General features: G+C 43.7%; 1 protein-coding gene across 2 annotated transcripts; it reads left to right on the top strand.

Moving 5' to 3' along the window:
* The first annotated feature begins 3,034 nt into the window (after positions 1–3,034).
* Odf1 (outer dense fiber of sperm tails 1) lies at positions 3,035–11,332 on the top strand. 2 transcript variants are annotated; one of them, XM_042673157.1, is made up of 2 exons: positions 3,035–3,304; positions 10,762–11,332. In XM_042673157.1, the coding sequence occupies exons 1-2, from the start codon at positions 3,035–3,037 to the stop codon at positions 11,230–11,232; spliced, it is 741 nt and encodes a 246-aa protein (XP_042529091.1). In that variant the 3' UTR covers positions 11,233–11,332. The 2 variants fall into 2 exon arrangements, with proteins under 2 accessions (XP_042529091.1, XP_042529090.1); XM_042673156.1 differs by having other exon boundaries at positions 3,035–3,351; positions 10,764–11,332.
* The last annotated feature ends 12,308 nt before the right edge of the window (positions 11,333–23,640 follow it).

Below are 23,640 nucleotides of genomic sequence, written 5' to 3'. Positions count from 1 at the left end.
TTCCACTGTACATGGATCCCATATCTACTAGAGAAGCATATTTTGTGACATTGGTGTAAAGAATGGACTTGACCTGTTGTACTCCTATGTGATGGGAACCTTTTGGGTCTATAATTCTGCCAATACTGGGAGCCAAGCAACCATTTCCCAGCTTGAGAAGTTGCTGAGCCCTGCCCTCCTTTCCAGCAAAGGTTCTAACTGGACACTAGCCAAGGAAGATGAGAGCTCCCAGGAACACTATCTTGTAGAAGTCAGGCCCTCACCTCTGTAATCAAGCCCACAGAAATACCATGTGTTTATGCCTCAAGAAACTGAAACCTGCCAAGTGCTGTTGGCTTAAACCTTTGATAATAACCACTCAGGAAGCTGAGATCTGAGGATCACAATTCAAAGCGAACCCTGGCAGACAAATCCTAGAGATTCTTATCTCTCATTAACCAGCAAAAAGCTGGAAGTAGAAGTGTGGCTCTAGTGGTACAGCACCAACCTTGAGAGAGAACCTGAGGTCCTGAGTTCAAGCCCTTAATACCAACACACATAAGTGCACCGCACACGTGCATGTGTGCACGCACACACACACACAGCTGAAGCATTATGACGTTCAGCAGGTTCTTATGAATTTGAATTTCAATCAACTTTCTAAAGTGAATGAACCCATTTTTCTATCAGATTTTACAAGGAGGTTCCTTTAGTTATTTGAAAGGATGTTAAAAAATATGTTTCATGATGGAGTGAATTCATGAGGAATGTGGGAGATTGGAGAATCCTAGTTGAAATAGAGCCATCGCCATCTTAATCATGTCCTGTGTAAATTCAGATGTGTGTTCAAGCCTCTGAACCTGTGTATTTAACAAGTTAAAACTAACAGCCTGCCTGTCTCAACCTTTCCTGACATTTGCTAAGGGAATAGAATTCACTGGGATTAGGAGTTCAGAAGTCTATCCCCCCTGAGCTGGAGAAATCTGGATTGGCTTCTACACCAGAAAAGCTTGGCCATGTTCTTGTGAACAGAGGCCACCCCTCAGGACTGCCTCAAATCACTCTCAAAGGGTCTCAGCTTCTGTTCCTGAAAGAGTATTATTCAATTTTGCTGTTGGATTCATCTCATGTGATTTCAAGGGGCCAAGGACCTTGTGACTTTTAGACTAGGGGAAAAAGTAATCATATGAGAAACATGTGAGCATAGTTATAGAACTACTTGGTGGCAGCAGGTGTGGAGGTAGGAGGGGCAAAGGCCACTTCCCTAAGGAGGGGAATGTGAGAGGAGAAAAAGATGCCTCAGAAATTACCTAGACCCAGGATAGAGGGTGGGGTGTTCAATTTCCAAATGGGGAGTACCTCTGTGTTTAACTCTTGAATGAGGTGAAAGAGTAAGGGATGGCCTTCTAGGCTGGGGGTAGTGGCCTTACCACTCTGGCTATGGTGTAATGAATGGCAGTAACAATGAGGGGGCGTGGGACACTGGGCATGGTGGCAGAGGCCAAGTGTTAGCACCTTGTCCTTTGAAGGGCTCAGGGAAGATGGAGGGCTTTTAAGGCAAGAGGTGGGGATGAGAGGAGGTTGAGGGTTACCAGATTTATAAACAGAAATTGCTCTGGTTACAATGTGGAGAATAGATTAGGGCATATGACCCACTGGTTTTGACCTTGCTATATCCTATAGTCGTAATTCTTGCTCCAGGCCTTGTCTCTTGACTGCTGGCCTGAGACTTCTTCTATCGTCTCCATGCCGCTTGACTTCAATGGGGCTGTCTGACCTACCTTTCAACGCCTGTCAGTTAAAAAATTACATGGTGATCCTTCACCAGGCTCAAAATAAAATCCAAACTCTGTAAGCACCCTGAATTCCTTCTCCAGTGTCACATCTAGCCATTTGTCCTCAAGGACCCCCTTAGGCCTTGACCCATGGGAAGAGTGGGTAAAAGCAGGACACAGTTTCAGGGAGAGGGAAAATCTGAGGCCTCATCTGTAGTCCAGAAGGCTGGTTCCATATTAGAGTCAAAAACAAGAGTGTCAGGTTCTACAAGTGTTTCAGAGATCAAGACACTTGAAAAATACTGCATGAGGGACTGGGAGGGTGGCTCAGTGGTAGAGTGCTTGCCTTACATGCATGAGGTCCTGGGTTCGATTCCTCGGTACCATATAAGCTGGAAGTGGCGCTGTGGATCAAGTGGTAGAGTGCTAGCCTTGAGCTGAAGAGCTGAGGGACAGCGCCCAGGCGGAGTTCGGGCCCCATGACTCACCAAAAAAACAAAAAACTGCAAGACAAACATCTGGAGGCCTGGACTTATAGGACAGAGTCCTGAGCACTCAGAGATGAGAGCTTAAGGACAGGACCCACCACCCATGGAAACCTGAAGCTTATCTAGTGAGGATAGCCTAGTAAAGGAAGGCCAGTTGTCTTGAATGTGGAAAGCACTGGGTGTAATTAGCACTGGGAAGGGGGAAAATGTGGTCAGGACTCAACAGACTTGGAACTGAGGGCAAGGACAAAAAGCTCATGTGAGGGTGACTTGATACGACTAAAGTTCTACACATTCTGTCTGCTTAGACTGATTAAGGCTAAGGTTTGAATCAGGGCTAGAGCCAGAAAGGCTCAAAGGCAGGGTCTAGGCAGCTCTTGCCATTGTCCTCATGAAGATACACATAATCTTGTATTGCTTATCCTCAGAGCATATACAAGTCAAGGGCAGTTCCAAGAACTCTCTCCCCATCCCAGGATCTGGGATTGCTTGGGAGACCCCTTCAAACATCCAAGGGGGATGAAACCTCAGCCTCAGTAAGGCTCTGAGCTAGGGGCTTCGCAACTTTAAGGCGGGTCTCTGCAGACTATGACCCTGTGTGGTTCACATGGTAACCAGAGGACTATGACATACTTAGAAGGCGGTGAGGTCACAGAACATAAGCTTTAAAGTAAGTGAACCATATGTGCCTCATTTAATTTTAAAAGAGGCCTCTGAGAAGAGCTTAGAACAATTTTTTCCCTCGAGTGCCATTTCCCAAAGGTACTCACAGAACAATAAGGTGTGACTGTAATGGCTGCACTGAGTTGTCTTTTGGACAGTGTTAGACGGGACATAAAGAAGGTGGACAGAGAATTAAGACAATTGAGATGCATCGACGAATGCACACGATGCCTGTGCGACCTTTATATGCATCCCTACTGCTGCTGCGACCTGCACCCTTACCCCTACTGCCTGTGCTACTCCAAGCGTTCCCGATCCTGCGGCCTGTGTGACCTCTACCCGTGTTGCCTGTGTGACTACAAGCTGTACTGCCTTCGCCCGTCCCTCCGCAGTTTAGAGAGGAAAGCCATTAGAGCCATCGAGGATGAAAAGAGAGAGCTTGCCAAGTAAGAGAACCCTCTTCTTACCTTTGTAGACTGGGCAGATCAGCCTTAGACATTAGTTTGTGAGAAAGGGAGGGAGGTGACCTCTAATACTTGAACAAAGATTAAAAAAAAAAAAAGCTGGACGCTGGTGGCTTACACTACCTTGCTACTTAGGAGGCTGAGATCTGAGGAGTAAAGTTTGAAGCCAACTCAGGCTTTTTATCTCCAATGAATGACCAACAAGCTCGAAGTGGTAGAACAGTATCCTTGAGCAAAAAAATTCAGGGACAGGGCCCAGGCCCTGAGTCCAAGCCTCAGTACCAACACACACACAACACACACACACACACACACACACACACACACACACACACACACACACGAGGGAAAAAAAGTTTAAATGACTAGTGACTTAGGAAAGATTTAAGAAGAGTAACTGGGTCCATGATGGGAATCGTTACAATTTTCCACAGACAACGTAAAATGTCAATTGGCAAGGTTGGTAGTGGTTGATGGTTAGAGTGCCAGAGTGACAAATCAAGGGGGCTTTTTAACAGGGGTGTCATTGACAAGCTATTGGAAGCAGCAAGTTCAACATTTCTTTCTGGTGATGAGTAAAGTGACTTACATATATTTGGACTTTCAGAAAAGTAATAATTGATCAAGTCCTTAATGTGAGCCAGAGGCCTCAAGAACAGGGAGCAAATTGAACAGATATTTCTTCAGAATTGTAGGAAAATGTTTCTCCCAGCTGCCATCTCCAGGCTAAGAGTTCAAGTTCACCCAGTCTGTTGGCCACTTCTTCCAACCCCAGGAAAGCTGTGCAGATAAACCAGAGGGTTAAGTAGTAACTTTCACAATAGACTCAGGTTTTTCATTGAATTAGTAATTTAATTTTTTTTTGTTTTGAAAGTACTTTTTAGTTAGTGATTATAACTTTCAGACTTTATATATCTTTTTAGTTTGTGAGTATTAATGAAAAAGAAAATGCTGGTTAAATAAATGAGGATACAATCAAATTTTGGAATAACATGTTTAAAAAAAAGGGTGAGTAACACATTTTATGTAGTAAGCAGTAAAAGTCAGGTGGGGCAGAAAAACTTGGTAAGAACATTTTAAAAAAGATAGGTGTAGCTAGATAAGAATCATGGAAAAACAGATGGTGATAGATGGATAGGTGGGCAGAGGTAGGCGGAGTCCCTTGACAACGGTGACAGTGATGATTCACTAGAAAGAACAATAGGACAATGACTGATGAGGCCTTCAGCCACCAGGGGGAGAAGGGGCTTTCCTCATAATGGGATTAAGTAATCACCTACAAGCTCATCCACACTGTGAATTAACGCTTATTTTTTGTCCCTTTTTAGGATATCGAGTCCTATGACCTGCTGTGAGGCAGGGATTCTTTTCAATTTGGTCTAAATTAAGGGCTCTGTGCCCATGTTCCTCTACATCTTTGAACACTTGACTACCTGGGTCCAAGTACTTCAGTCTTGAACTTCTGGCTATTCCCTTCTTTCCACTCTCCACTGGAACAATGCCTCACTGTCTTTCCACATCTGCTTTCTCTTCCGGAGGCCTATTTCTTGACACACAGGAGACACAATCTCAGCTTCATTCTTGCCAGAGTAGTTCACGCAGGAGGTTAATGCTTTTTCTGCTTCTCCTGACCATGCCTGAATCTTTCTTTGTACCAGCAGTGTGAGGCTGGTGATGTCCTTACATTCATTCCTGTACCTCTGAATAGATAGCCCCAAGTCCATTTTGGAAGTGACCTGAAACTTGCCCTCTTTTTATCTCTCCTTGGCCATTTTTTTCTCTCATTCATACCACCTGGGGAAATTTCTATGTTCTATTTCTGACAGCTTGACATTTCACAATCCAGAGGGCTTAATGTCATCTGTAAGCCTAAATCTTCAATTTTTCTGAATAGGAGTGAAAAATATTAAGCCCCGATCCTAGCTCCAATCCCAGATGAGTTAAATGTTTTTTTTTCTTCCAGTGAAAATGCTTTCTCCCCACGTATCTCTAACCTAGCTCTTGATCCATGACTAAATATATCCATAAATACCATATCAATTCAATTTTTTTAACAATGTCTGGTGTTACCCAAGGCTTTTTGAGTTTAGAATTCATATTCACATGACCTTTCACCCCTCAAAAAGAATGTTGAAGTGTTGGCTGGTTGTGACATGTCTTTTCAGATGTCAGTCTATATTATCCAGAAAATTCTATCTCAAGTTTGTAGTTGCCTGGGTCCTACTAAATTTACTTGTCAGTGTGAGAGGCTCTTGCTCTATCTCTAGGTGTTTTTTTGTGACTGGTATAAAAGCCTCTACCAAAAATTATTAAATTGAGACTCCTCTTGAGTCCCCCTCTCCAGATGGAGAGTTTTTGCTACTTTCTTCCACTGCTTTCCTCTTACTTCCAAATAAACTTCCTTTTATTCCATTAAAGAATATTAAATTCCCTAAAGTTTCTTGAGTGTGCCTAAGTATCGTTTCTTTGGGTGATACAGATATGCACTTGGGTTTTATTTTTAGACTTGGGCAGAAAAGAGCCAGCTCAATCTCTATTTCTTCAACAGCTGCTTCAAAAGAGTATTGTCCTTAGTACTCAATTTAGCACTTTTGTGTCCCATCTTTTTGATGCTTCCTTTTTCCTCTAAATTACCTCTTGTATCCTCAAACGAAGCAGTGTTCCTGCCCTCCTCCTCTCTTCAGGATTCAGAGAAAATCTGAATCTTGTTCCCTTCACAGGTCCAGCCAGCAACCTCAGTTAAGTAAGCATTGGACTCACCTCCACACTTCATGGGCTTCCTTATTTTCTGCACAAAAGCTGGAGAAATAGAAACCAGTTCCTCCTAAATCCTGGCTGTAGAAGTTTATTATCCAGTTAATGGAGGGATGCCCATTGGGGCTTCTGCTCTAGATCTGGAGGCTAAATACACCTTGATTTGCAGGTGGTGTCTTTTTGATCTGGGCTCCATCTCTGCCCCTTTACTGGTACTCCAAAACAAGTTTCAGTGGTCACAAAGCATCAGTGGTTAGCCTAAATCTCATTAAGAAAATCACACGAAATCACTCAAAAATCACACGAGTTTCCATCCTAAAACTTTAGAAATCAACCTTTTAAAAATGTCTTTTCTTGGTACTGCTTCATGATCTGAGTTTGTTTTCAGTGAACCCACTCTTAGCCAGTTAGGGTGAGACATCAGAACTGGTGACAGGTTGGCGCTGCCACAGAGAGGAGAGTGCCTTGCGTGCCTCTGGTTCCTCTGAGAGGTCCTTGCTTCCAAAGTGAGCTAGTTCTTCTGTGCCCTGGCATCAAAATCTTCAAACCTGGAGATCTGGGAATCATCAGCCCTTGGATACAAGAAGAAGTGCTGCTGCTCATCTAAAGCCAAGTACAATTTTTGTTTTGTTTTGCCGTGCTGGAGATTGACCTCGGAGCCTTACAGGTGCTAGGTGAATGCTCTTACCATGCACCACTCACACCCAGTCTCAAATGCATTTCTACTATTTGATTTGACCTTATTTAGTGATACAGAGTTAATCACTTCACACTTCAGCTTTTTAGGCCAGTCCATGGAAGGTGGAGCCTGATATAGCCAGATACAGAAGACTTACATTGTACGTTAAAAACTATGTGCCTGACATTTCTTGTTCATTTAATCCTTTTAATATGAACAACAAAAATATCATCTTTATTAAAGATAGCTGAAACAGACTTGGGGGCAATGCTCTTGATCTCTAGGAAGTGGCAAGGCAAGACTGGAAGGAGAGCCATATTTGCCCAACTGGTCTGTGGTTCTCAAAGGTAGTCCCTAGACCAGAATTGGTAACATCCCCTGAAACTTGTTAGAAAAGCTACAGGTCAGCTCCACACCAGACCTACTGACTGAAACTCAAGTGGAACCCAGACATCTGTCAGGAGATCACAGAGCACATGACTGCTTCCTACTACTGTGACATTTGTCTTCCAAAAGTCTGGGGAGCTGAGTGTGATCACATATGTCTATAATCTCAGCACTTAGAGGAGGATCATGAGTTTGAGGCCAGCATGGCCTACATAGATCCTTAAAAAAATGCAATATAGCCTAGGGGGAAGGTCAGCCTCCCCCTCTCTTGCTCTGGGCAGATGATAGTTATTACGTTATTCATCACAGGACTGACACATCCTTGTGAAGATGGCTGACTAGAGAGTTCATATGGCTGTAGGCACAGTTTTCTATGTTGCTGAGCATGGTCAGACCTGGGTGTGAAACAGCTTTGAGAAAAGAAGGCAGAAGCATGGGACACAAACAGCTTCCTCTGAGTTTTCCTATGAAGCCTCTGCAAAGACCCCGAGATTCTGATTCCTGTGTTTACTGACTGTAGTTGAGAGACAGCCCCAGCATAACAAGCACAGGGGCACAGGAGGCAATGTCTTTGTCCAGAGCCACAGAAAATGCCATTTAGGATGGTGGGTGGTTCACTAGACAGGAGTCAAGTTATGAGTTCAGAGTAGTCTGATGAGTCACTTTGGGCTCCTACAATTTCCTCTAAACTCACAAATCCTTGCAGATAACTACAGACCCAGAAAAGCAGTGAGAAACCTGACCTGCCAAGAGCTTTAGGCAAGTTCCCAAAGACCTCTGTATAGCTGCTGCCAGGACCAAAGGAACCACAGAGGCAGGTGTCAGAGGACAGGAGGAATCCAGCACAAAAACATGAATCCTAGCTGCAGGAGGCAGATCTGGGAGTTGGCCTTGCCTGTTAGCTGTTGCTCCCACGTCAGTTTCCTGCAGAGGACAGGTGGGCTTCATCTAGCAGGAGCAGCTGAGGCAGAATTGGGAGCTCAGCAGTGCTGCTTGGTGTCCACAGTCCTCTTGGCTGGGCCTAACTCCTCTGTAGTAGCAGGATTTGATGCTTTTCACGTGGACAAGAGTTTGAGTTTCAGCGATACACCTTTTCCATGAGATTCCTGAGAAACCAGGGCTATGCCCATTCAGTCATGGTGTGGCTACTTAGCTTCAAGTAATGATCCAGGCACAGAGGGTGCTGGGTCTAGTTTTAGGCTGGCTCTTCACAGCTTTGTGAGATCTTCTCTGCCCATCTAATGAGCCAGAATGCTTGGTCTGCAACTTTAGTGACCAGTCCTCATCCTTTCTTCTTAGCATGGCTTTCATTCAGCATGCCAGCATCTTGCCCAGGGCAAGAAAGATTATCCCTATTCCATCTTCAAGTTCTTAGAGGTTGGGTGGAAATGGAGCTCAATTCTTGCCCTTGATGTGCTACTTATGTTGTTTCCTTTCGCCTCTGTCTTTTAGGGATAAATTCTATTGGATCAGGTTGTAATTAGCCACTAAGAGTCTTAGTCTGTAATTTTCAGTAAAAGGATACTGAACACATGTTAAATTGATCCTGTGAGGTCTTAGCAAGTAGAAAATAGAGATTAAAAGCAATATATATGTAGGTATACATATATATGTATAGCATGTTTCCTCAAAACTCTTAATATGTGTAGAAACACACAAGAAAATTTAACACTGAAGTAGAGTTACAGCTATTTTACAATATTTCATCTGAAGAGTTATATCTGCATTTTCTGGATCTTCTATGATGAACTTGTATAGCCTATGTAAAAAATAAAAGAAATGTTGAAATAGAATTTAGTAGAAAGAGGTGATGCACTAATAATCACACATGCATCACAGTTACTGTGAAGATGCCATTGCCATGGCTAGCACTCCCAATAACACATTGAAAAAGACAAAAAGCCTAACATCTGCTAAGGTCCAGCTCATGCCTGTAATCCTTGCTAGTCAGGAGGCTGAAATCTGAGGATCACAGTGTCAAGCCAGCTCAGGCAGGAAAATACTTGAAATTCTTATCTCCAATAAACCACCAAAAAGCTAACACTGGAAGTAGCACTGTGGCTTCAAAGTAGCAGAACACTGGCCTTGAACAAAAGAGCTCAGGGACAGTGTCCAGGCCCTGAGTTCATGCCCCAAAATGGACAAAAAGAAAAGCCAAAAAAAGCTGAACAAAAAAGCCCAGAACAGTGCCCAGGTCCAGAGTTCAGGCCTCAGGACTGGCATATACACATGCAAGCACACACACATACACACACACACACACACACACACACACACATGCCTAACATCCTAACCCTGTGCCAAACATGGTTGGAGATGCTATTCATGCATCTCCTAAGTCAACAACCCAGTGTGGGTAGGGGCTATCATTTCTAGTTTTACAGATGAGGAAAGTAAACACAGAGAGGTTAAATAACTTGTCTACAGAACAGCGCCAGGATGTATTCCAGTCTATTCTCTTCAGCACTTGATCTCTAAATGATCCTAACCAATCAATTGCTATGAGCAATAGCTATTTTTTAAATTAAGGATTTGCACAATAGGGCTGTTGAATAATAAGGCAGCTCTGTAGGAAACATGGCACTGGTATTTAACAAATGTCAATCAGCTCTGCCTGATGTGGCATTTTCCACTTGCCATGGTGTAAAGATTCTTCCTATGGTTGAGTTTGAGCCATTAATATGAAGTCTTAGAATGAGCTCTTTCCGGTACAGTCTCAACTAGAAAACCATTGACAGGTCATTCCATTCTGCGATCAACACAATCCTGCCAAGCAGACTAGTTCTCTACTGGCTCCACTCCTCCAAGTCTGAGACAACCTCAGTGCAGCAGGGGGTCCAGAGCAGAGCTGATGGGAGCTTTCAGGCTGAATGTCTCTGTGATTGCCTAAGAACCATCGGGCCGATCCTAAAGCTCAGAGCCATCTTTTTAAAAAAAATTTCATTTCATTTTATTTCACTCTTGTTTTCCTTCTTATTTTAAAGTAACCTGGATTATAGGCATACCACCCCCATACCACTCTGGTAGCCATCTTAATATGTGTCTTATTAGCCTTGTCCATCTGGGGCTAGGAATGGAATTCAGTGATAAGAGCGCTCACCTAGCCTATCTGAGGCCCTAGGTTTAATCCCCAGCATGGGGAAACAAAATAACAAAATGTCTATCTACATTTAATTGTAGCAGTAGTAATAATAATGCAAGATCTGCAATGTGCCATGTGGAATGTTCAGTAAAAAAAAAACTAGTCTCATCTAAGCATTTAATAGTGTTATGGTCCTAAGTATTCTACTTTCATTTTACAGATAAGGAAACTAAGGCATTGAGAGGCGAAGGCCCAAGTTTAATAACTGAGGAAGAATAAAGATTTAGCCAAGGAAGATCTGGAAAACCAAAGAGACATGGGGGTGGGGGTGGGTCAGTGTGATTCACAAGAAGGGACTCTTGCTTTTACATTCCACACGTCTGTGAAGTTTGATTTGTCATAATGACTTTTTTTCCTATTTAAGAAGACAGCCATTAACCTATTGTCAGGCTGTGCCTGAGTCCTGAGTCCTTTCTTTTACCTCTCTTCCAGACTCAGAAGAACCACAAATAGAATTCTGGCCTCCTCTTGCTGTAGCAGTAATATTTTAGGATCCGTGAATGTGTGCGGCTTTGAGCCTGATCAAGTCAAAGTACGAGTGAAAGACGGCAAGGTGTGCGTGTCAGCCGAGCGAGAAAACAGGTACGACTGCCTTGGATCGAAGAAGTACAGCTACATGAACATCTGCAAGGAATTCAGCCTGCCGCCCTGTGTGGATGAGAAGGACGTAACGTACTCCTACGGGCTGGGCAGTTGTGTCAAGATCGAGTCTCCATGCTACCCTTGCACTTCTCCCTGCAACCCCTGCAGCCCCTGCAGCCCTTGCGGCCCCTGTGGTCCCTGCGGCCCCTGCGGCCCCTGCAGCCCCTGCAGCCCCTGCGGCCCATGCGGTCCCTGCGACCCCTGCAGTCCCTGCTACCCCTGCGGAAGCCGATTTTCCTGTAGGAAGATGATTTTGTAGATTGTACATTAAGAAGTTAAGTTTTAGCAGAAGTCAGCTACTCCAGCCAGGCAGCTCTTCCAGCTTTCTCCACCCCCCCTTCCCGTGGCCCGTTGTTGTTCAAGAACATAGGAAACTAAATACATAACTGCAATCTACTGGTGGTGTGTGGGTGTCTTTTGTCTTTTTTTTGTTCAACCCACCAGGGGAATCTTTGCAGTTAGTGGCATTGGACGAATGGACTGGAATGGAAGAGGAGAGGGTGAGATCTGCCCTCCTGCACTTTCCAATTTTATTTTTTTGTCGGTTATGGGGCTTGAACTCTGGCCTGGGTGCCTTCCCTGAGCTCTTCAGCTTACTATTTCAGCCACAGTGCCTCTTCCGGTTTTCTGGTGGTTAATTGGAGAGTCTCACTGGGGACACTGCCTGGGCTGGCTTTGAACTGTGATTATCAGATTTCAGCCTCCTGAGTAGCTAGGATTACAGGCATGAGACACCAGCATCCAGCTACTCTCTCCAAATTCTTAAATACAACCCTACTTTCCAGGCTGTCCAGTGAAATGGACCAGCTCAGAAAACATACAGTCCAAGCCAGGGTAGTATGAGTTGAAGATAAGCACGTAGCAGTGTCTTGCCATGGTGTTTAATGACAGTACCTACACCCAACTCAAGAGGGCTTAGATTTGCTGGGGCAGGGATCAGAGCAAGGGTATGAGGTGGGGGTAGGAGAACATGTTCACGGAACAAAGATGAGGCAGCCATACAGTTGGTTATGTCTCAACATTCCTGGGATTTTGCGATTGGTCAGCTCTCCTTGGAAGGACTAACTCTTTGGGATTTCTCGCAACTATTTCCTTATCTTAGTTCCTGATATCAATTTCAAACCCAAGGTTCAAAGTTCAGGAGTTCAGCCCAGGAGTGCTGGGTATTAGGTGGCTCATATCTGTAATCCTAGCTACTCAGGATAGCTAATCAGGAGGCTGAGATCTAAAGATCATGGTTTGAAGCCAGCACGAGTGAGAAAGTCCCTGAGACTCTTATCTCCAATTAACCACAAAAATTTGGTACTGGAGGCATGGCTCAAACAGTATAGCACTAACTTTGAGTGGAAAAGCTAAGGAACTCACTCAAGCTATGAGTTCAAGCCCCAATACTGGCACCAAAATTAAAAAAAAAAAACAGGGAAAAAATCTTATCCTATAAAGCCAATGGAAAGTCCCTGAGGCCTTCACTCCTTGAACAAAAAGGCATCTTTGCCCCCACCAGGGGATTCTAGTCCCAAGAATATTACTATTTTTGTTCAAGACTGGGACTTGAACTTTAAGCTTTTGCTCGTTGGCTAGTGTTCTAAAACTTGAGCCATGCCTCCAAATCCAACAGTTCATTTCTGTATTCACCCTCATTCTGCATTTACCTACTCATTTGCTAATTCATCCATCCATCCACCAACCTGCCAGTAAGACATTCTCATTTGAAATACTAGGTACTGTGCTTTGCCATAGGGATGGAGAGAAAGTACTTCAAATTGAATTCAAGGGTGAGGCACTGTGGAGGGATGGAAGATGGAAGATAGAGAGTTCAATGGAAACTCAACAAGGCCAGGGAGCCCTTCAGACATTTTCATGGCATGCATTGTTGACATCACTGTCCCACAGGACAGAGACAGAGGTTGGCCTGGGGAGAAACTTGATAGGAAGACACATGTTTATTGACTGAGAACCTGCTCTGACAGAGGCACAGTGCCAGGAACTAGTCTCAATAACTATCTTTCCAGAAACTTCTATAGGATAAGGCAAGACTACTTCCCACAGGGTTTTTGTCAAAACATTCGATGGAGTAGTTGGCACTGCACTGCCTGTGGGGTGATTATCAGGCAGAGGAGGAGGTGAGGTACAGGTGTGGGTCATGTCTGGGGCCTTGAGGACAGGTACATAGTAGGGCTTCTTGCTCCATGAACCAGCTGAGAATAGGTAGGAAGTAGATATGAGGGAGAAGAAAGAGGAGACACTTAGCTGGGTACTGGTGGCTCACACCTGTAGTCCTAGTTACTCCGGAGGCTAAGATTTGAGGATCGTGGTTCAAAGCTAGCCCAGGCAGGAAAGTCTGTGAGATTCTTGTATCTAATTAGGCACCAAAAAGTCAGAAGTGGAGCTGTAGAGCAAAAAAGCTCAGAGACAGTGCCCAGGCCCTGAGGTCAAGCTCCAGGACACACATGGACACACACACACACACACACACACACACACACACATACACACACTGTTTCTAATTGTCTTGGATGGACTCTCAGGCTTGAACAGTTGTAGCTTTAAGTACAGTTTTCAGATCAGAATCCAACCATATAAACATCATTTTGTCTATCTGGATTGGAATGACTCTTGAATGGATAGAGGCAAGATATTAGCTCAGCTGGGAGATGAAAGATGAAAGAGGCTCTTTCACTATCTAACTTAACCAATAATCGTATCACTTAGGTAAATATGACAACGGGGTTAGTAAATGTTGCAGAATTAAGGTTGGAAATGATAATTAAACTTCACAACATATATTCTAGAGCTGAACTATTTAATTTTTATCATAAATAATTTTCTCAGGTACAGGATTGTGAGAAATTTATTCCCAATAGCTATGCTGTTTGATTTCTTGTAAATTATTCTATAAAATTAAAGAATAGGGCTGAGAAGGTGGCTCAGTGGTAGAGTGCTTGCCTTGCATGCATGAGGCCCCGAGTTCGATTCCTCAGCATCCCATAAGCAGAAAAAGCCAGAAGTGGTGATGTGGCTCAAGTGGTAGAACGCTAGCCTTGAGCTGAAGAGCTGAGGGACAATGCCCAGGCCCAGAGTTCAGGCCCCAGGACTGACAAAAAATAATTTAAAGAACATCAGTTGATTGCTCTTCAGTTGTAAGTTTTAGATGGTGAATTCATATGCTCAGAATTAGTGGACTAAATCAGTTTCCAGTTATCTCAGCTTCTGGGGCTAGGGGTATAGCTCAGTGGGTAGAACGCATGCTTAGTATGCATGAGGCCCTAGGTTTGGTCCCAAGCCCACACCCCTAACAGCAAGCAAACACACAACCTCTCTACACAGTAATTCCTTTATCTCTGTCTTCCCCTATCCCATACAAATATCATAAACTGAAAAATTGGCTTATCACTTAGGCTTCTTAATCAATGTAGACAATATGACAGACTTAAATATCCTTCCCCTAAAGCCTCTACCAAGCATTGGTTCAGTATTAGTCATAAGGTCATCACACCAATCAAATATCCTACCACATCTTGATGGCTCATAATTCTGGCCTTCCACTGGTGACAAGGCTGATGATGCCAGGTTCTTGGGTGTGCTTCAGAGAAAGTACCAGTAATGGAAGCCAGGCAGGGTGTTTGAAATCCAGCAGGCTATTCCTGAGACAACTGGTCTACCATGTGAAGCTTCTTCCAGCAAGTAATCTTTCCCTACAGAGCAGAGAGTTAATTGGAAATAATTAGCCTTCCCTCCTTTTCCTCTCTTTTCCCCTTCTTCTTCCTTCCTCCCTTCCCTATCCTTCTTCTCTCTTTCTTTTCCTATTTGCCTTCCTTGTCTTCTTGCTTCTCCATAGGGCATTATGCTAGGTATTGAGGGATCAACATGCTAAACCTGGTCCCCTACTTTCAAGGAGGAGTTAAGTCTAGAGAGGAGAATAACTATGGAGTAAAAAGAAGGGAATAGGTAAGATAGTTGGACTTAAAGAGACTTTAGGGTCTGTTTTATCTTCTACAAAATCTGGACACACATCTCTTGTTTTTGTTTTAAGACAAAATCTTAGCACTTAACCCAGGCTGACCTTGAACTGATCATCCTCCTGCCTCAGCCTCCAGAGGCCTGGAATCATACACTATAATACCTGAAGAGATCTATGCAAAGTCAGAGAAGATCCAGAAAACTCAGAGAGATCACTTACAATTCAGAGGCAAAATGCTACATAGCCCTAAATCACTGTCTCTTCCAGGCCCCCTCCTATTTCCGTCTCCTCAGCATTTCTATCCCTTTTGCTTAAACCTATGCAGTCTCTTAACCTGTAATAGAAGGGAAATTGAGAAGGGTGTCTTTTAACTTTGGGAGAGAGGAAAGCCATCTAAGCAACACAGGGCAACCAGAAGCCACAACAGAAAACACAGATATATTCAATTACATTTCTAAATATTGTGACAAAAATCACAGAGTCAATGTGGGTGTAGTGCTGCTCATCTCTAGTCCTAGCACTTGGGAGGCAGAAATAAGATGATGATGAATTCAAGTCCACTCGGGTGTCAGAGCACAACCTTGTCTCAAAAACAAAACAAAACCCAAAATATTTTAAAAGCAGAAAATAAGTAAGGAAACAAATAGTTGTAACTTTTTGAAAAACAAAAGACAAAAGTAAGAATATATCTAGCATCTTTATCCTATAATCTCCAGGAACCAGAAACAAATAAGATGTCCCTCAATAAGTAAATGGATAACAATGGCACACTGTATCATTAAATATTCCATGAGGAAGTAGTAGTGTGGATCAAGTGGTAGAGGCGCTGGTCTTGAGCTGAAGAGCTGAGGGACAGCATCCAGGCCCAGAGTTCAAGCCCCACAACTGACCAAAAAATAGAGATATAAAATTTGCCACGTGCTCACACCTGCTACCTACTCAGGAGGCTGAGATCTGACAATCAAGGTTCAAAGCCAGCCCAGGAAGGAAACTCCAGGAGACTTTTATTTCAAGTGGTAGAATCCTAGCCTTGAGCTGAAGAGCTGAGGGACAGTACCCAGGCCCAGAGCTGAAGCCCCACGATTGACCAAAAAAAAAAAAAAAAAATTCCATGAGAAAATGAAATGAGTAGCCCGGCATGGTGGCTCACGTCTGTAATCCTAGCTACTCAGGAGGCTGAGATCTGAGGATCAAAGTTCAAAGCCAGCCCAGGCAGGAAAGTCTGTGAAACTCTTATCTCCAATAAACCACCAGAAAACCAGAAGTAGTGCTGTCGCTCAAGTGGTAGAGGGCTCGCCTTGAGCTGAAGAGCTGAGAGACAGTGCCCTGGCCCAGAGTTCAAGCCCCATGACTGAAAAAAAAGAAATGAGTTATCAAACCACTAAAAAGACATAGAAGAAATGTAAATGCATATTGTGTGTGTGTGTGTGTGTGTGTGTGTGTGTGTGCACATTCGCACACATGTAGGCATGCACATAGGGTTGACTAAGCACATGGGATTTCTTATGTGGGCCAATACTAGGGCTTGAACTCAGGTCCTCACACTCTTGCTTGGCTTTTATGCCATTCTGTCATTTGAGCCATACCTACTTCTGGCTTTTTTGATGGTGAATTGGAGATAATAATCTCTTGAGGGCTGGGAAGGTAGCACAGTGGTAGAATGCTTGCTTTGCATTCATGAGACCCTGGATTCGATTCCTCAGCACCTCATAAGCAGAAAAAACTGGAAGTGGTGCTGTGGCTCAAGTGTGGTTTACGCTAGCCTTGAGGCTAAAGAGCTGAGGGATGCACTCAGGCCCAGACCTCAGGCCCCATGACCAACAACAACAAAAAGAATCTCTTGAGCCAGGTACCAGTGGCTCACACTTGTAATCGTAGCTACTAAGGAGGCTCTGAGGATAGCAGTTTAAAGCCAGCCCAGGCAGGAAAGTCCATGAGACTCTTATCCCCAATTAACCACCAGAAAACGAAGTGGTGCTGTGGCTCAAAGTGGTAGAGCATTAGCCTTGAGCAAAAGAGTGTCCTGAGTTCAAGCCCCACAACCGATTTAAAAAAAATTTTTTTTTTCTTAGACTTGTCTGCATGAGCTGCATGACTAAGATCCTCAGGATTACAGCTGTGAGCTATAAGGGCCCTAGCAGAGAGGATTTCTTTAGAGTGACAAAACTGCTCTGTATGGCACTGTGGTAGTTATAAGACACTGTGCTTTTGTCAAAGCCCATACAACTTTATAGTAGAAAGAATGGCCCTGTGTGTACAAAACAAAATCACTGAGGTCAAGGAGTCTAGGATTGTGGGAAATCTATCCCCAGTGGCTTCCAGAAGCTGCTTCTTTCAAAACTTGTAAAAAGCAAGGTGATAGAAAATTCCACGTGAGGTGGGTATGATTTCAGGCAGCACATGCCTTTAATCCCAGCACTAGAGAGGAAAATCCTGAGTTCCAGGCCAGCTTGTGCTTACAGAGCAAGATTCTGTCACAAAAAGAAAAAAAAAAGACAGACAGACAGAAAGGAGAGAGAGAGAGTAGTAAAAGAAAGAAGAGAGGAAGAAAGAAAGAAAAAAGAAAGAAGAAAGAGAAACTATGTTTATTGCAGCATTATTTACCATAGCAAGATACGGAACCAACCCAGATGCCCCTCAGTAGATGAATAGATCAAAAAAATGTGGTACATATATACAATGGAATTCTATGCTTCCATCAGAAAGAAAGGCATTGCCCCATTTGTTAGGAAATGGAAAGACTTGGAAAAAATTATATTAAGTGAAGTAAGCCAGGCCCAAAGAAACATAGGTCCTATGGTTTCCCTTATTTGCAATTACTAGTATATGTCTGGGACAAGTAGACCAGATAAGATGAAGTCAGGTGAAATGAACCCCAAGATAGGGACACAGTGGTTTTTTCTTTCTTGCTATTGTTTCTAATATATTTATATGGTACGACATGATTTTTTTGTTGCTTTGTATGTCCCTCTCCCATGGTATAACCCCATTTTCACTGTATTTGATGTTGGCATAATTTGGAGAGGGGAAGGGGAAAAAACAAAAGTTTAAATAAGAATACAGGCTGACCCATTGCAACAATGAGATGTACAAGACACTATACTGAAAAATGAACTTTACAATTTAGGCTGGGGGCGGGGGGGGAGGGCATAGTCGAGGTGGGAGGGAAGGGATGGTAGGGGAAAAACAAAGGAGGAGGCAACAATGCTTGATAAGAAATGTACTCATTACCTTGCTCACATTACTGTAACCCCTCTGTATTTTCGTGTTTTTTTTTTGGGTCCGGTCGTGGGATTTGAACTTTGGGCCTGGGCGCTCTCCCTCAGCTCTTCAGCTCAAGGCTAGCACTCTACCACTTGAGCCACAGTGCCATTTCCGGCTTTTTTCTTTTTGCTTATGTTGTGCTGAGGAATCGAACTCAGGGCCTCAGGCATGCAAGGCAAGCGCTCTACCACTGAGCCACCTTCCCAGCCACCCCTCTGTATTTTCACAATAAAAAAACATTTAAAAAGAGAGAAGGTGGGAGGGAGGGAAGAAGGAGGGAAAGAGGGAGGGAAGGAGGGAATAAGGGAAGAAATGAAGGAAAGAGCTGGGCACCAGTGGCGCACGCCTGTAATCTTAGCTACTCAGGAGGCTGGGATCTGAGGATCACGGTTCAAAGTCAGCATGGATAGAAAAGTCCCCATGGAGACTCTTAGCTCCAATTAACCATTCAAAAACTGGAAGTAGAACGGTGCCTCAAAGTGGTAGAATGCTAGCTTTGAGCAAAAAAGCTCGAGGACAGAAACCAGGCCCTGAGTTCAAGCCTTACAACTAACCAAAAAAAACCCAAAAAAGTTTATATGACAAATGTATCAAACAAGCTCATTGAAGAAGTGAGGGGAAAGAGGTGACCTAAATGACTGTGGAAAGAATACTGAATTCCAGTTCAGAGGAAGATTAATGCCCTTCCCCACAACAGATCCACCTATTAATTACTAGAATATCTGAATCTATGCAACCTTCCATGGTAAAATATATTAAGGTAAATCTGCAGGCATAATCATTTGGTTAAGAATTTTAATTTGGAGAGATGGTCTGGGATTGTCCAGGTAGGCCCATGTAATCACATGGTCCACAGACCTCAGATGTGATGGCTAGCAGTGATATCGTGACACCAGCCAGGGGCCATGAGCCAACGTGACCTCTAGATGCTGGGGAAACAACAAAATGGAATTGCCCTTGGGTCTGCAAAAGGAACATATTCTTGTTGATTACTTCGATTTGAGAACTTCTGACTCCAGAATTGGAAGAAAATTAAGTTGTGTTATTTTAAGCCACTAACTTTGTGATACTTTGGTATAGCAACAAAATGAATACAAGGTCATGGTTAAGATAGGATCCATCATTTCTACTTTAGTACTTTTGAGTCCCTGGGGGGAGATTTTTATGGAATGAAAGAAGTAGGCCAAGAATCTCAGATTTCAGCAGGGGAGAGGTTAGTCCTGCAGGAGTAGAGTGTGCAGAAACCTTAAAAGATCCTAAGACTAAGGGGTGGCATGGTCCTTAACCCTGCCTAAACATCTGAGTCAACTGAGGATACTAGCACACTCCCCAGAGGGATCCTCATACTGGCCCAGAAGAGACATTCCTAGTATGGCTAGGAAGATCTAAAGGGCCAAATGGCTAACAATCTAGGAGAATAGAAAGGCTGAGTTAAAAGACTGCACAGAACTTTTGTGTGTGTGGGTGTCAGTATTGGGGCTTGAACTCAGGGCTTGGACATTGTTCTTTAGCTTCTTTGCTCAAGGCTGGCACTCTACCATTTGAGCAACAGATCTACTCTGTCTTATTGTTGGTTAATTGGAGATAAAAGTCTCATAAACTTTCCTGGCCAGGCTAGCTTTGAATGATGATCCTCATATCTCAGCCTCTTGAGCAGAAAGATTACAGCATCTAGCTTCTGTGCAGAATTTACACACCAATGAATACTCAACTTGAAGCACAGTAGGAAAAAATAATGAAACTGGGCTGAGAAGTTGTCTCAGTGGTAGAGTGTTTGCCTTGCATGCATGAGGCCCTGGGTTCAATTCCTCAGCACCACATAAGCAGAAAAAGCCAGAAGTGGCACTGTGGCTCAAGTGGTAGAGCGCTAGCCTTGAGCTGAACAGCTGAGGGACAGAGCCCAGATCCACAGTTCAGGCCCCATAGCCAACAACAACAACAAAAAGATACATATCAATCTGGGCGCTGGTGGCTCAAGTCTGTAATCTGCACTACAGAGGAGGCTAAGATCTGAGGATCAGTTTGAAGCCAGCCTTGCAGAAAAGTCTGTAAGACTTTTATCTCCAATTAACCACCAAAAAGCCAGAAATGCATCTGTGGTTCAAGTGGTAGAGCACTAGCCTTGAACAGAAAAGCTCAGGGACAGTGTCCAGACTCTGAGTTCAAGCACCAGTACTAATACACACACACACACACACACACAAATGAACACATATCAAACTCATGGAATGCCCAAAGCAGGGAGCTAGGACTGGAGATGAAGGATAAAGAAGTAAAAAATAATATATACCTAAGACTGACTGACTGATGATAAAGAGCTATATTTTGAGAAGTCTGATCAATTCACCTGGGGAGGAGGAAAAAGAGGAGAAGGAAGAGAAAAGGGAAAAGTTATTGTTTAAAAAAGGTCCAGCTCATGTGAGCCTGAGCTGAGTCCTCTAAGGGACTCTTGCTTTCAGGGCTGAGAGATTGTGGGTCACACCTACCACAGGCAGATCTGTAAACAAATTTCTCCGAAAGGGAGCTATAAAGAGCAGAAAGGTGATAAGGGAAGGCACAGAGGCCCCTAAAATTTGGCAGATCTTGAGTTAGGACAATGGCACTATGGAAAATTGTCTTTTTTGTTGTAATTTTGCTAGATTTCTTTCTTCTCATTATGTAGCCTAGGCTGGTCTCACACTCATCCTTCTGCCTCAGACTTACAAGTGCCAGAATTGTAGGTGAACACCATCGTTCTCGACTCTAGATTACCAGTGCCATTATATTGCTTTTTCTATTTTGTAATGCCAAGACTTTTTAAGTTATTCAGTTTCTAAGGAGGGTTAACAGCCATGAGAGAACTGAACAGCCACTTGAGATTTTAAAGCTCAGACCGAATAGTAGCAGGCGCCAAATTTAGCAAAAAATAAACTTGAAACCACGGTGGAAACAAGAATTAACACGTTAAGGCAGGAAAAAAAATTGATAGTGATACTTAAAACATTTATCCTTCTATGTTTCATTGCAGTTAAAATCTAGGAAATCGACTGAACTCATACTTGCTATCTAAATAAGTGATATGTCTTGATAAAAAAAGAAATGAGAATATTTAATCTTTAATCGAGCGTTTAGACTGGCTCCTCTCAGAAGCAAAGTCTAGAATAAATCGGGAAAGAAACCGAGATGGCAGCCTGAGAAGTGGGCGTGGCTTCATATCACAAAGCTAGTCTGACACAGTAACAGCCAGAGCATGAGCAGGTAGGCCCTGCCAGTCAGGACTTACCACTTACCAGCGAGTTCCGCAAAGCCACAAACGTGAACTTGCCTCCAAATCCTATCACACCCTACCATTGGCCAGAAGTGGGCATGGGGGCGTGGCCTCAGTTGCTGTGTGGTGGATTTCAGACTCCAGCAATGCTGCTGGCCCCAAAGGCTCCCTGCAGTTCCAGTGGGAGGCTCTCTCCTCCCCATCAAGGGCATCGCTCCTGGGCGTGGCCAGGTGTTTGTAATCTAAACCTAGTGTGTTCGCTTAGACCTTGGACCCTTTTAATTTGGTAAGGACAGAAAATAACTGGTAGGCATTTAAGGGTTTTCTAGGACTTATTTAAAACTTACACTCAATGTCTTTTGTGTGTGTGTAATGACAAGCATAAGGAAGAAGGAGGGTAAAGGAAAAAGGTCATTTATTTGGAATGAATGACATTGCATTCATTTCTCAGAAGAAGAAGGGGAGGGGACAGGACTGGATCCTGAGCCAAAAAATATGGGCTAGGAAGAGGTTACAGATTGGTAGAGTGATCACTTAGAGGACCTGGCTTATTCTTAGTATTGCTGGGAGAATATCCCAGGATGTTAAGGACATCAGCAATGCTCATCCTGAGGTGAAGTACAGGACTTCCCTTGTGTGAGATATGCAATATAGGGAGAGATCTGGAAACGGAAGGGGGGCAGTGAAGAAGGGAGAAAGGGAGGACGGGAAGAAGCGAGGGAGGGAGGGAGGGAAGCAGGCAGGCAGGAATGGCAGGCTATGCTTCTGTTGAGTCTCTTCCCTCTACACCATGACCCACTCCACAGAGATGGCTGGAACTGACCTCCTGCCAGCTTGGCAAAGTATGGGCTGGGAGACTAAATTCAATTTAAACTAAGCAAAGGGTCTGGGAAGGTGGCTCAGTGGTAGAGCACTTGCCTTGCATGCTCGAGGCCCTGGGTTTGATTCCTCAGCCCCACATAAGCAAAAAGAAAAAAGCCAGAAGTGGCGCTGTGGCTCAAGTGGTAGAGCGCTAGCCTTGAGCTGAAGAGCTGAGGGACAGCGCCCAAGGCCAGAGTTCAGGCCCCACGACCGGACCAAAATAAATAAACTAAGCAAAAAAAAAAAAATAAAAGTGGTATCTTTGGCATTTACGGAGCACAAATCACAGCCATTTCAAACTTATTTTGTGATGTATTTGGGAAAGTCTAATTCCAGGTCATTTTTCAGGGCACTATCCTCGTAAGGTTGTGCAAGGATCAGGGGACATGCACTGGTAAGAAATCTTTAGCCTGCAGCCCGTTGGGCATCTCTGGCAGGGAAATACAAGAGATGGATCACCTTGTCCAGTATCCTACCTAAGTGGCCTGTCACCCAGACATCTCCATGCTCACTTGCTAAGTTCATACTATTTCTCAAGTTTCAAACCCATTACACTGAATTAGTTAGGTTGTAATGCTGCCTGCTGTAACAGTCAAACTTTTAAATTTCAATGGTTTTAAAAATAAGTGTTCATTTCTTGCTCCTCACATACAAGCCTATGGCAGATAATGTTGGTTGGCAAGTGGCTTTCAGGCACCCAGGTGCCTTTAATCTTGTGGCTCTGCACTCCTGGATCCTACAGGTTCTCTATGCCCAAAAAGAAAAGATGAAGGACAGGTACTCACTTTCAAACTCCTAAGCCAACAAATGCCACACATTGCTTCTACTCAAGTCTATTGACTGATCTAGTTACATGCTACTGCCTGGGTATAGGGTAGTCTGGGAAATATAGTTCCTGGTTGAGTGACTCACTAAAATGGAAGGGAGAGAGGGAAGAACATGAGACTCTGATGTACAACTTGCCATCTTTGCCACACCTTCCACGATGCCAGTTGTAGCTAATTATCAGTTTCTGCTTTACTGGAAAACAGAACCATTGAGACATTCCATCATCTTTCCACCACCAAATCTACAATATATACATACACACTGTCTTCTCTCATTACTGGTGCAATCCAATATTACAGGGTCTTTCCTAGTTATCTCTGTTTTTATTGAAGCCATTAGGACTACAATGCCATAAGTGCTAGGCACCCCTAGATTAGAATATCAGGCAGCCCCTTACAAAACTCTCCATAATCCTCATCTAGTACTTATGCCTATGTGTAACTTTCTCTTCTTGAGGATGGGCTGAGCTTAGTGTCTTGCTTCTGATAAGCAGAATATTGCAAAAG

Source organism: Dipodomys spectabilis, unplaced genomic scaffold, assembly GCF_019054845.1.
Source record: "Dipodomys spectabilis isolate Male_0828 unplaced genomic scaffold, ASM1905484v1 ptg000783l, whole genome shotgun sequence".
Taxonomy (NCBI): domain Eukaryota; kingdom Metazoa; phylum Chordata; class Mammalia; order Rodentia; family Heteromyidae; genus Dipodomys; species Dipodomys spectabilis.
The sequence above is the reverse complement of the archived record's forward strand: the minus strand, read 5'-3'. Positions and strand labels throughout refer to the sequence as shown.

Coding starts and splice junctions, on each gene's coding strand:
- Odf1 (XM_042673156.1), top strand. CDS start 3,035: ATGGCTGCACTGAGTTGTCTTTTGGACAGTGTTAGACGGGACATAAAG. Junction 3,352..10,763: donor GAAAAGAGAGAGCTTGCCAA/GTAAGAGAACCC, acceptor CCTCTCTTCCAG/ACTCAGAAGAACCACAAATA.